General features: G+C 39.4%; 1 protein-coding gene across 1 annotated transcript in view; it reads left to right on the top strand.

Moving 5' to 3' along the window:
* Positions 1-10,556, top strand: part of LOC126175498 (YEATS domain-containing protein 4) — a 95,601-nt gene extending 85,045 nt beyond the window's left edge. The window contains exon 4 of the mRNA XM_049922320.1: positions 10,215-10,556. Within this exon, the coding sequence (XP_049778277.1) occupies positions 10,215-10,384 (170 nt within the window). The 3' untranslated portion in view covers positions 10,385-10,556. The remainder of the gene's footprint in view (positions 1-10,214) is intronic.
* Positions 10,557-14,792: the final 4,236 nt, after the last annotated feature.

The following is a 14,792-nucleotide window of genomic DNA, read 5'->3' as shown; positions in this document are numbered from 1 at the left end:
TAATTTAGAGTACAATATGGTTGCCATCCTAATTAGGCAATTAGTGGATTGTAACAGAGCAATGAAACAAATCTACTGTTATATTGTGGTAATTGTGACATATGATAATTCTACTCCAAACTGTAAAACAGTATGGAATTAGAACAATGGACAAATGATTCTGAAAAACACAAACAATATACAGGTTCTAGTGAAAAGATCTCCCATATTTCGAAAGCTGGTTACAAACAAAGATGCAATGAAAATACTTTTATTGGTAAACAACAAATACTGTACCATTATACGTTAGTTAGTTTTAAAATTTGTTGTGGTAAAAGGCATCCTCCGTTGCTGAGACATGGACAAAACTTTTCCCTGAAGTTGTCCATACTTCTTGGTGTCATTTCCAGTGGAATAGCAGCCATTTCCTGGGTGACTGCCTCCTTAAGTACTTGCAGAGTGGTGTGCTTTTGAGCCTGTAATTATCCCTAAAGAAAAGCTTCACAAGGTGATAAGTCGGGTGACCTTGGTGGCCAGGCGATGTCACATGAGAAGATATGAAGGAAATAACTCTCTCAGAATTTCTAGAGAACGCTGAGCAGTTTGAGCAGTTGCTCCATCTTCTTGGTCCTCGACGAACTAGTTTAGCTTGGGTCAGAAGAAGGTCTTCATAATGTGACAGTATTGATTTAAACTAAGTTACCGTTATGCTACATGCTTTGAAAAAATGTGGAAAACACATACTAAATTCAGCAGTGGCAAACCAAACTGTCACACAATGGCTGCAAAGTGGTTGTTTGTGAAGTTCCTGAGGATTTTCTGCTGCCCAGTAGTCCTTTTATGTGAACCTTGTAATTGCTGCTCTCAGTTGATACCATTAAGATCATGGATAGACATGACAGTGCACTGGTTGACACTACAAATCGTACATGCAGATTAATTTGCAATTTTGCTGTAATAGCACTGCCTGCCTAAATCTTGTCACCCAGTCTTCTGAAACTGCTTATGCAATATAAAGGTCAGTAACATTGAATGCAAGGGGGTACAAATGCTTGTTCGTTCTTCCAATGCCATAGACAACACAACACAATAATACAATGTTCCAAAATGATTTTTTCAAGTTCAATCACAAATATCTCAGAAATGGGGATAAGTAGAGATGTGTGGTTTACTGCATAATGTTTACACACACCTGAAGTTTCAGCATTCGTTTAACAGAGTTCAGTGCGTGTGCCATCTGTACCATGCAGGGCATCTAAGTGATCTTAGAGCTGCCCCGTGTCTGGCCTATACTCCGTACAGCGAGAGAAGAGCTCTGAAAGCTGGCAGCACAGTCGGCAATATTCGACTTGGAAGTGCAGTGGGCAGCAATTGGCAGGGCAGGAAATGGGGTGATAGATCTTCCCCTCCCACCCTTTGGTGCTGCAGCTGCCAGGGTTATAGTGCTTCACAATGCTCCACAATTCATTGCAGCAGTTTTGTTGGCAGCATTCTACTGAGCAGTGTGTTCCTTGAACATAAGATTTTTCTCATGCACTGATAGTTTTTGTCTCCTTACACAAAGACGCACAATAGATTTTTAACATTAACAGGGTACAACAAAATGCACAAATGTTATGTGTAAGACATTGAATGAAGATGTATCTTTATTTTTCATGCAAGTGAACAGAAACCCCAAGATCATCAGCTGGTTGGTCATCTCACATCATGACCACACGGCTTTGGTACCTTCGTTGCTGCTGTCAACATTTGATAAAGAAATTCTAGCATTTTGTATGGATTCTTCTCTTACTGTTCTACATCTGTCACCTGGGCTCAGATGCCCAGAACTCTTCTTCTTGATGACACTTCCATACTTCTTGAACCTTGTGTACCATTATCTGTTAGTCAGATGTGATGGTGGTTTGCTTCTGTAATGTGTCCAGAAGTACCACTGGACCGAGTTATCAGATTTGGTCTCTATCAACCACTCTTCAAGCCGTGCCAGTTGCTGAGAGGGGTGTCCATTTTTATTAAATACTGAAGTGCCAAAAAAAAAGAAAAAGAAAAAAAATACTGCTTTAGGTGCATGTGCACATTATGCTGCATACCACACCTTTCTAGCTGTCCCCATTTCTGAGATATTTGTAATCAAAATTGAAAAGATAATTTTGGAACACCCTGTACAATACCTGTAGTGGTCATAGTGCATTAGTGAATGACGTAAATAATTGCTCTGTCATTTCAGCACACATGTACTAATGAATGAGTTTTTGATGTAGCAAAATTCAGCCATTCTTTCTTTCTTAAAATACAATAGTAACTGTCAACAACTTTTTTACGGATATGCAGTTAATTGAAGATAAGATTATGTAAGATCATGATTTGTTACAAATGCGAGTGAAAGGTTCGGTAACTCTGACAAAAAAAGAAATCTCGCATTTCTTTTGAGCACTCATCTGTTATGGGCGACTGTGTCCTACACAGGTGGAATGACACCAGCTGTTGACAGTATGCAGGCATGAAAGAGTCTGCTCAAACACACCAGAGACTTGAGAGATCTTTTCTCTAAATTCTTCAAGTGGAGAGTAATTGCTGGCACTGGGATGGAACAAGCACATGAGAGCAGTCTGATCCATCTCTTCATAGGTCCAGACCACACCACATGCTGTTTCAGGCCTCTATCTGCTTCTGGCCAGTTCTTCCATTCATTGTCTCAGCTGCCTCTGCTATATGGTGCAACATTGCCACTTTTGTGCTTTAACTTTGGCTATTGCAAGGGAGGTCAATTCATAAGATAAGATCACACTGGCAAAAGATGGCTCTGTCACAGATTTTGTTTGCCAGACTTTCTGTTAATATTTCTTTCAGAAACATGTTATCATGACTTTCTGTTAATATTTCTTTCAGAAACATGTGATCATTTTGAAGGGATCAGTTGTGGATATCTCTGATATCCCATTCCGGCGACTTCGAAAGCCTGCCAAGGAACATGTGCCTGGACTTCGTCACTGGCCAATTAGAGATTTTGGCAGATAAGTTCCACTGCAGCACTCATTGGACTCAGTGGTGTATTCGCCTTGCTATCGTATCATTGTCATAATACTCTGTTGGTTCTTGGTCTCCAATTTTGCTATGTATTTGGTTTTTCTCTCCCCAGTTTGCTCACTGGGTGGTGTTTATTTGAAGTGTATTCTCATCTTGTCCATTCCCTCATTGTTTGTTTTGTTCATACTCGATGATCAGCTTCTGAATGCCCCAGACAATTTGTCCAGCCTTATCACGTTTGTTTTGAGTCATTCCTGATATTTGGTTGAATCCTGGTCTCAAATCTTTAGCGATGAGGTAAAATGTCAACGTAGAAGCATGGTAGCAGAGCCCATGGAACTCTTGGAACACCTGCCGTGGTGGCAGCAGCAGTTGCAAAATAACATCTGCAGCAAAAAGAGTTGCTCCATCAAGAAATTTAGCTTCTGAAGGATGAACCACAGATATGTGATACCCACCTGTTGCAAGTAGCGGTCACTTCCCAGGTGGAGAGACACTTACCCTCACCTCCATCCTTTAACTATGTTAAAAAAAGACTTGGACAAGTGTTTACATTGGGTCATACAGCACTTCATAGCCCTGTAAAACCTTTAGATCCCTGATGAAAGTTTCCAACATTCACTTTTTCTGTCTTTGTATTTCCTGGAGATGTTTTCTTTTGTTAAGAAATTGGCTTCTCTCTTGAATCTAATCATGCCTACTTACATGGAAATGTGCATATTATTCTTGATTTATTATCCACCAGTTCCAAGATGGCAGTGTCATATTTCATCAATATCAGATGTATCAGTGACCTCTGAACAGCCAGTCATAACCCATCAGAATATGCAGTAGTGACATCCATCATGCCCAGACTGTTCCTTAGCACACCCACGTGCAGTGTGTTTGGACTGCTGGGTAGACAGCACACACTGTGGGAAAGATGGGCATCTCCAAACAGTGTACCATAAACCATTAGGATGATTCAGTCCAGTTCCTCACTTGTCGAGTGATGGAGCATAAACTTAAGGCAATAGCTTCCCCAGACAATTATTTAGCTAACATGCTATTTGTAAGCCTCACAACAGTTGGGAAGAAAAAGTCCATTCCCAGATGGGCACAGAAACCACAGTTTTCTCGGTAAACCTCCAAATGTATGTTCATATATACTCATCAAGAATAGCACCATCCTCTTGTAAGTTGGTGCATATGATGAGAGATAAATTCTGCTCTGGAGTCAATTCACAATGCCTAAAAAGTCACATGGCTGATTACACTATTTGTTGTCCTACCATCTCCAGAAGACCATTTCACAAAGCTTGTTGGAGGAAAATGTTTTTCTAAGTTCAACAATGTGTATTTGCAGATATTGTTAGATGAAGAATCACCAAACATGGCAGTTATCAACACTCCCTTTAGCATGTACAAACATAAGCCTTTACCTTTTAGGGTCTCTTCTTCACCTGCAGTCTTCCAGAGGTATGTTGGGACTTCAGAAACAAAACTGCACATGTCATTCCTCTTGAGTTTATTTACGGAATGAGTGGCACATTGTCAGAAGAAATTACATGTTCTGGGTTTCCTGCAGATACGGTTCTGCTATGGTATAGAGTGTAGGTGCATCACAGTGTGTAAGTGAAATGTCATGGTAGTGGGAAACATACTCCAAAGTTGAAGTCTGCAAGACACTAAAATTCTTTTGGGCAAAATATCTAAATTTCAAACAGATTCATTGTAAAATTCTGTCTGTATATGGACCAAATTCAGTGTGTGGACCAAACACAATATAGTGTCCAGCCTTAGTGAAATGGTGCCAACAATTTGACCAGCCCCATGCAGTTGTGGGTGATGCTGATTGGTATGTACAGATCCTGCACCGTGCGATTTCTATATTTTCAGCAACCTGAAAGAGCATCTGGTCAAAAAGCTTTCCAGTACTGAGGACATTCACACGACTGTTCTCGAGTGACACTTTGACCAAGGAGTGGATGTGTATCATCGAGGAACTGAATAATTGGTAGAATGCTCCTGCCATCATTTGCAAAGACTGACTATGCTGAGAATACCGTAGTGTCCCCTACCTGTGTCACTTTGAGATAGTGCAACATTCAATAAAAATTACTTGCCCTAAATAATAATGTGTAACTCACTTTTTGGAGGTCCCCTCATACATGGAAATGTTTACTTTGTCACTCAAAATAAGTGCAGAGATGACATCATCTTATTTACTGCATTACATGGTGGAGAGTTAGTGTCACTTAGGCAAATGCAGGTTTTTCAAGGAGCAAGTTGGCTGTCTTGTGACACAAGCTAAACAAAGGAGGGATGCCACCTATTGATCGTACCATAACAGCTACTGACTCCCTACCCTGCAATCAACTTATCAGAGTTGCAAGCTTTTTTTTTTTTTAAAAAAGGTGAATTACTATTAAAAGTTCTTCTCACAAGTGGTCCAAATTGTGCAACCACTAAACCAGTATCGAAAGAAAGGTGTTCAATACAGGTGGATGGCAGCCTGTGGGTGCGTCTTCACACAGCAAAAGCACAAGCAGTGTTTGGTGCCGTGCATTGTACCATTTCCACCATTGCATCCACTGTTTCTAGCAGCAGATGCCTCTCCAAAAGGCACTATCCAATTTTAGTACATACAAACAATAATGGTACTGAACATCCCATGGCCTATGCATCAAAGATGCTGCCATCTGCATGATTGAACTACACACAAATGTAAAAGGGGGCATTAAGTAGATTGTATTTGCAATTAAAAAGTTCCATGTATAACTGTTTGGGACAAAGTTCATTTAAACCATGAATCATATACTGCTGGTAGCACTATTCAGGCGCACTCCAGTCTTCTATCCCTCCAACTTGGGGCACTTTTCCCAAGCTCTTACAAATATACAATTAAGTACAACACAACAGTGCAACACACAAATGCGCACACACTCTTTTTGCCTTTCTGCAAGATCATATCTGGCATTTGATGAGCAGGAAATTTTGGTTTTCCAAATAGATGCAGAGAGGAGAGACTCTAGAGGAATTTCCCATAAGGGCTGCACAAATCGCTACAGGTGCACTGTGATCTGATCTTACGGCAAGTCAAGCACTGTGTGCTCTGCGAAAGTCTGACATATATTTTGAGAAATAAAAATTGAGAACTCAAGACCTTGTCCCGTATCTATCATCGTCTAACAGTCATTAACAATGTCATCATAATAGAACCAGAGGCCCTGATACAAACAGTATCATCATCATCCCAGTTGTATTTTGGCCACAGGATTTACAACTACTTCTTTGTGGGTTCTGGGGAATGTTGTGGATGAAAGTCCTAGCAAGACAACATGCTTACTGGCAGGCTTAAACAGGGACATGGAAGCCATGGTGTGCAGCTGCTGAGCTTGTGTCCAGCATCAGGTCAACCCCCACAGTCTTCTGCCTTCTGCCCCACACCTTGTCAACCTTGGGACTGCACCCATTTGACTTTGCAGGCTCACTTTTTGGCTCTATTTGGCTTCAGGTCATGGACACCTATTCCAAATACCTGTATGTGGCAAGTATGGCAGCCATCACAACATAAGTTACTGTAAATGTGCTGCTCGAGATCTTAGCCATCAAAGAGCTTCCCCAAACTATAGCATTGGGCAATGAACCTCGATACTACACATCAGCATTGAAATAATTGTGCACATCAAAAATACCTTTTTAGTATGCGTTCCAACCATCCTTCAGTGGGAAAAGGGAGTGCTTGGTAAAGACATTTAAGCTGAAAATGTGGAAAGCAGTGGGATCCTCCTCCACCGCCACAGTAATTATGCTTTCACAGAGCATATACAGGCCACCTCTATTCAAAACTATAGTGTCACTGAGCTGCTCCAGGGGAGACAACTGCAAAGACACTTCAATCTCCTGACTCCAGGATCCCCAGACCCAGAAGTCAGGGTGCTATCCACTAGGAATGGCAGTGTGGACATGCTTGTACAGAGCAAAAGACAAGTGGACATCAGCAGCTGTGGCAATCAACTGCAGGTGATGCATCATGCCAGTCGAGGGTTTTGAGTGCCATCATACAAACCAACTCTGCCCAGACCTGGCTGCTGCACCACCACCACCACCACCACCACCACCACAGTGGAGTGTTACACCCTAAACTAGAAAATCTAGCATAACCATTCCCATAATCTCACAGATGTAACTTGCACCCAATACAACCACCCCAGGTGTAACTTGCACCCAAGACAACCACTGGTAGTATCATTAGATGTAGACATGGAAATGCAGCTCTCCATGCACCCTCCACAACCATAGCCATTAATACTCAGTTCACCATGATGCAGCATAATGCCAGACACTCATAGTTTATCATATAAGTTGGTGAGTGCTGGGACACCAATCATACTATCAGTGTCCAGAATGTTTCCGGTGAAACAGTTATTTCAGAGAGAAAGGGATCTGGTATTCCTTCCTGACAATATTGAAAATCTGCTGGAGAGCATAAAGGTGGACCTCAACCACTAGACACTGTAGCTCACCTTGCCACTGCACCACACAACTTTCTATTGGCCAATTGGAGCTCACAACCTGCAAGTTTCATCACAATGATATGGGGCTTAGTGGTGTATTCACTTCATTATCATCTCATTGTTATAATGTACTGTTGTTTCTTGGATTTTGCTACTTATCAAGTTTTCTCTCTCCAATTTACTCATTGAATGTTATCTGTGATAGCTTCTCCACTTGTTGGTTTCCTCATTGCTACTTTTCTATTCACACTTGGTAATTTGCCTGTACCATAAACCGTTAGGATGATTCAGTCCAGTTCCCCACTTGTGTCTAGTGATGGAGCATAAACTTATGGCAATAGCTTCCCCAGACAATTACTCAGTAGTTTTTGTTGCTGACAAAAAAACCAGTTTAAGCTGAACTGTAATCTATGCATTCACAGTAGAAGACACAAAATAATTTTTATGTAGGCTTCACCTTTTTGTCCAGGGTTCATTATGGTGTTTTATACCCTGGTGGAAAGTTATTCAACAAGCTCCCCTTGAAAGCAAAGCAAGAAATTGCAAATCCCTACCGGTTGAAAAGAAAATTAAACACATAAATCATTAGTGACTCTTTTTACACATCTAAATATCTAGATTCAGGAACTGAAAAGCTCTGTTAGCTACATGATGATGATGATGATGATGATGATGATGAGGTGGTGGTGGTGGTGGTGGTGGTGGTGGTGGTGGTGGTGTTGATTATGATTAGTCACATAAAATAAGACAGTACTTACAGGTGTATGAAACTATTGTCTTCAAAAAATAGTACTGTAATCATATAAATATTGAGCTACTGATAGCACATGAACAACAGCTCTATAATAAAATTGAGGAAGCAGCAGTTTTTCCAAAGTAACAACTTTCTCTCTAATTTACTCAATTGGATTCTGATTGTGTAAACATAAGTAGCACTAAGCAGTGTAGTTTATTGTTGATAGAATATACAGATTAAGTCTCTGTAGTTTCTTTGTCTGTTGTTAATCTAAATCTAGACTCATTCTGCATCCCTCAAGGTTCACCATCTTGATGCGATCAGTCAAACACAATATGTGAGTGAGTGAATGAATTAATGATAAATGATGAAAACCACGAAGATTAAAGCATAAAACTTATTGGCTATTTCTTTACCATTGAAGGTATACGAGCCCAAATTAAACACTATAGTGCTGTAAACAACAGGAAGTTGACTAGGTCAAAACTGTTTATCAATTCATTAATTAGATTTGAAGGAAAACAGTGTCACAAATGTCATCATTTGTGTACAACTGTAGTGGTGGGCTGCATTTCACCAAGGTTCTTAGCTTTTGCTGTTTGGTTACATAAGAGACAGCAGCTGCAGTGTCATAGGTCCCATCTGATGATGCTGCCCCTCAGCTACATGAACTATCACTAACAATGATTGGTCTCATGGACCACACATACTCATGTTATTACATGTTTTTCATACCTGGTTACAATCTGTAAGTGCCATTGGGCCTGTGAGGAAAGTAATGTTCCTTGTCAAGCCTCAGAATCACAGAATTAATGGTATAAAAAAGTGTGCATCAGAAAATAATTTGAAAACTTTTTTTTTTTTTTGCAAATGTTGTCATTTTTGTGTTCAGTGATGAATTTATAATAGGAGGGACAAGAGAGAATGCTATGATTCTAAGACGTTGATTTAAAACTACAGACAAATAAATTCGACACTATGTAATGATTTAAAAAATGGTTCAAATGGCTCTGAGCACTATGGGACTCAATTGCTGTGGTCATAAGTCCCCTAGAACTTAGAACTACTTAAACCTAACTAACCTAAGGACAGCACACAACACCCAGCCATCATGAGGCAGAGAAAATCCCTGACCCCGCCGGGAATCGAACCAGGGCGCGGGAAGTGAGAACGCTACCGCACGACCACGAGATGCGGGCGTAATGATTTAAAAAATATAGCATAATTCGAGAGATGAAAAAATCTGTTCACAAAGCAGTGGCTGGAGAAAACATATATAGAGGGTATGGAAATGTGCAAGCTTACAGAGCCAGTAGCTCCTTATCCTTTCAGAAGGGTCGAGTCTTTCCTTCTCATCCCATCTGGTAAGTCTCCTATGACCGGGGGTTCCAGATGGCCTTTCATTAACTCTCCCTGTTTCCTAAACCTCAGCAAATCTTTTTCCCTTCTCCCTTCTTCCAGAACCACTGGCTCTTGAAGGCTTGCGCATTTCTATATCCTATATATGTGTTCTCACATGCTGCCGCTAGGTCACTAGATTTTTTACTACCCATTAATAATATTACATTTTCAAAGTAATACATTTTTTAAATGCCTGTAAAGGATATGTTATTTCCAAGAAAGGCTGTTAACAGATCTTTTTTATACATGTTATTTAGTTCTTCGTAGCACTGATGAACACAATTTGCAAAAACCTGAAAAAATTAACAAATGTTTACTAAATGCTAGGAAGCGTAATGTGTATTCCAAAATTATTTTACCATCTATATCATTAAACATATCAGTTTTAAATTAAATAATAAATAAAACACACACACACACACACACACACACACACACACACACACACAGAGAGAGAGAGAGAGAGAGAGAGAGAGAGAGAGAGAGAGAGAGAGAGAGAGAGACATGATTATTGTATTTATTGTATAAAAAATAATTGTTTTCATTGATTACTTTGCTCATTTTCTTTTCAGTTGAAGAAAAAAAAGAGAGAACCTTGCAGAATATCTTAAATGCAAAGCTGAAAATACGCCAAGAAATAAACGATTTAAAGGATCGTTTGAAATTAGCAAAGGAAACAATTGCAAAATTTAAGAATGAAATTACAAAGCTACAAACAGGCCCACCGGTTATCCCAATTTGATGTGTGTTGTCTACATTAGTATGGTAGTTGTTGAAATGTTGAAACCAAGGACATTTCTATTTAATTGTACCTCTAATGAAGATTTTGAATTGTAAAATACAATTTTATATGATTCAGACTATCCAGTTTTTTGCACACTTTTGTCAATAAAAGCTGATTTTCTTTTGTATTACCACTGATACGTATTATGGCTGAAAAACTCAGCCTAAAAGATTTCATAATTGATCTGCCATAATAGTGAGTGAGTGAGTGAGTGACGTGTGTGTGTGTGTGTGTGTGTGTGTGTGTGTGTGTGTGTGTGTGTGTGTGTGTGTGTGTGTGTGTCATTTTTTTACAAGTGTGGCTTTAGGATGCTGTAGGGACATGTTTGTAACCTCCCCAGGTTTCCCTTAAATTATTTTACGTCTCTGTACTATTCTTGGATCATACAGAAGTACTTTTACAACCTTGTTCCATAAAATTTCTTTTCATCCTTCACTGTACACTACTTACATAGCAAATAAATTGTTAGTGCCTCTTTTAAGGCTATTATACAGGGTGTTACAAAAAAGGTACGGCCAAACTTTCAGGAAACATTCCTCACACACAAAGAAAGAAAATATGTTATGTGGACATGTGTCCGGAAACGCTTACTTTCCATGTTAGAGCTCATTTTATTACTTCTCTTCAAGTCACATTAATCATGGAATGGAAACACACAGCAACGGAACGTACCAGCGTGACTTCAAACACTTTGTTACAGGAAATGTTCAAAATGTCCTCCGTTAGCGAGGATACATGCATCCACCCTCCGTCGCATGGAATCCCTGATGCGCTGATGCAGCCCTGGAGAATGGCGTATTGTATCACAGCCGTCCACAATACGAGCACGAAGTGTCTCTACATTTGGTACCGGGGTTGCGTAGACAAGAGCTTTCAAATGCCCCCATAAATGAAAGTCAAGAGGGTTGAGGTCAGGAGAGCATGGTGGCCATGGAATTGGTCCACCTCTACCAATCCATCGGTCACCGAATCTGTTGTTGAGAAGCGTACGAACACTTCGACTGACTTGTGCAGGAGCTCCATCATGCATGAACCACATTTTGTGTCGTACTTATAAACGCACATGTTCTAGCAGCACAGGTAGAGTATCCCGTATGAAATCATGATAACATGCTCCATTGAGTGTAGGTGGACAAAACTAAAATGAGCTCTAACATGGAAATTAAGTGTTTCCGGACACATGTCCACATAACATCTTTTCTTTATTTGTGTGTGAGGAATGTTTCCTGAAAGTTTGGCGGTACCTTTTTGTAACACCCTGTATATTGTGATACTTTTTGTTAGATCCACTATGGAAATTAAGTTGTGATGGATTAGTAATTAATAATATTATTTGATATTAACATCTTCAACTTTTGCAGTCCTGTCATCCTCAGTTGTGTGTAATATTACAGTATGTCGATAATTTTTACTCTCGGACCATCTTACTACAACTGAATGAACTACAATTTTTGTACCTTACATGTTTCGCCTTTATTCTTAGCAATGCATTTTCACAGAAAAAAAGCAGATGCTACACTATGACTTACACACATAATTAACTTAAAGAATGGCAAACATATTAAAGAAACAGGGCTTCCAAATACCATATAAAACTGTGCAAACCCTCCAATCAAACTTAAGCCTGCCAACAACCAAGAGGGATGAATTCCAGGGACCAGGAATATAACTATAAACTTGAATGTCAAAGTTGTGATGCAATTGTAGTGAAGCAGCCTACTCACGCCATATAAAATTAATATGCTTTCCATTGTGTGCCAGCCTAGTCCGCTGTAACTAGCTATGACGTCATGAATGTTGCTCAATACCTTAAAAATAAAGTAAATAATCTGAACAGTTAATAGCATGTCAGGAGTGATGCTAAAATAATAATGTGTTAAGTTTCAGTTTGGTAACTTAAACAGTTTTCGAAATTTGGACGTTTTACGTAAAAATCATTGACGCAACACGAAGGAGCTAGAAACTTCAAAATTTATATTCGGATTCCTTTTTCACTGTAATTTAATGGAAACAATTTTGGTTGAAATTCATGATGTTCTGTCTTTGTGTCCTAAAAGTTCGGAAGCGAGATAAAGTAAGTGATTACATAAAGCTAGGATGTTTAGATTTAGGTAGAAGGGAGATACGCTATAACAACAAAGATGTGAGAAGTTTCAAAAAGGTAGCTGTAAAACTATAGCTGTAGCGTCTCTCCAAAGGGCAAGTTCAGAGCTCATCTATTGCGTGCAGTACAACTAAAATAATTCTCTCGCCAAAAGTATTTAACCTAGCCTCATTAGAATTTTATTATAGATGCTTACCTGTGTGCTGATTGCACAAGTAAATTGAGAGCTTCATTGGCCTTCAGCGAATGAAGCAATTAATTATTTAGTAACTTGATGTGGTGGTCTGCGAGCCCCAGCGGCTAGTCAGTAAGGGAAACATTGTCAGCTGTGCCTTCAGCGGCAATATAAATAAGAGTGTGCAAGCTAGAGTAAGGCCCCATTTCTCTTCTAGATTTGTATTAGCACGCACTTAGTGTCCGAAGCCAGGAACAGCCTCGGATGCGATATTATGTAACTCGGTATGCACATAACAATGAGTTCGCGTTGGGGTAAAGAGTTAATAGCGGAATGACTCAAGTGATTTAATCTCAGTTTGTGTATGTCGTATTTTCACGTATCGCCGCAGGACAGACTTTCTACCGTGGCGTTTGATGAGTATTAACATCAAATTTTGGCGAGCATTCACTTTGAAAATTTACATTGATAATGATTATCGAACAGTTTCATTATCTAGGGATAATAGGATCCATGCAATAGACTCTGAACAGCTCTGATAGTGCAATAGCTAATAAGGGTAATCATTTGTCTGGAAATTTACACTTTATCATTTTCAGAATATAGTGATAATTGTTACAGTAAACTGCATTTTCTACGAATCCCAGACATTACTTTTATTCTCCATCAGAGTGGGCACAGTGAACTTTAATTGCAGGCATCATGTTTTTGCTAATGACTTTCTGGTTGCCAACATTGTAGTTAGAGAGCCTGTGTTGAGAACAGCAATACAAATAATAACTTTATTTTCCACTCGCCGCCCCACACAGTGTACATAGTCATGACATGTAGGAATTTTAAACACGGTAAAAACAACACATCAGGTGTTGGAAGTTTGAAACAAATCATTCCACATTTGCAGAGCACTTAAAACACCTGAACCACCATCCCACAAACATGGAACAAGATATGAAAGGAACCATAACAACCAACCATGACAAATAACTAATACAAATGCAAGAAAATTTCCACATCCAGAAAGCCAGGGGGGAGGGGGGGGGGGGAGGAGATGTGCAATATATGTGAAGTATGCGTTTCAAGGGCAAAGATAAGGTGAAAAAGCAAGTATTTAAATAAAAAAATATAATCTCATCAAAACATTTATAAAGTCCACTGATAAATTTCAAACAATGGAAAATCCAGGACGGAATGTAACAATACCAGAGAAAGAAAGTTGCTACTCACCATATAGCGAAGATGCTGAGTCACGATAGGCACAATAAAAAGATTCACACAATTAAAGCTTTCGGCCATTAAGGCCTTTGTCATCAGTAGACACACACAAATGCATCTTGCACACACATCAGCTGTCTCAGAGAGCTGAGACCACACTGCGAACAGCAGCACCAGTGCATGATGGGAGTGGCGCCTGGGTGGGGGTAAGGAGGAGGCTGGGGTAGGGAGGGGGAGGGATAGTATGGTGGAAGTGGCGGACAGTCAAGTGTGTGTGTGTGTCTGTGTGTGTGTGTGTGTGTGTGTGTGTGTGTGTACTGCTGACAAAGGCCTTAATAGCCGAAAGCTTTAATTGTGTGAATCTTTTTATTGTGCCTATCGCGGCTCACCATTGATAAATTTCATATACACAAGACTAAAAAGCAGAAGATAATTATTAAAATAAAACTAAATTTTTAATATAACAATATTTTTAATATAACTATGTTAAATGGGACTAAAAACTAAAAAATAATTTTTCCTTGTCCCATACAGATAGCCCTGAAAATATTTGCTTGTAAATTTTTAATAACCATGGCAGTACTTGTCTAATTTACAATGAAAAATGTGGGACACAAGCAGTAGATAATAGTTTTGTGATCTATCTATGCATCAGTAATGTATTACATGGCACAATGTTTTTTCATTTCAAATCTCACTACTACTGTCATAGCTGTTAAAAATTTGGAAACCCAAATTTTCAGGACTATCTGTGTATGGTTAGGACTCCATATGAGGCTGGGAGAAATTATTTTATTCTTTTTAGTCCAATTTAAAAACTTATTTTGATTGAAACAATTATTTCTATTTGCATCTTGGCTATGTAGTCCTTAGTC

Source organism: Schistocerca cancellata, chromosome 3, assembly GCF_023864275.1.
Source record: "Schistocerca cancellata isolate TAMUIC-IGC-003103 chromosome 3, iqSchCanc2.1, whole genome shotgun sequence".
NCBI lineage: Eukaryota > Metazoa > Arthropoda > Insecta > Orthoptera > Acrididae > Schistocerca > Schistocerca cancellata.
This window is presented reverse-complemented; position numbering and strand designations above follow the sequence as displayed.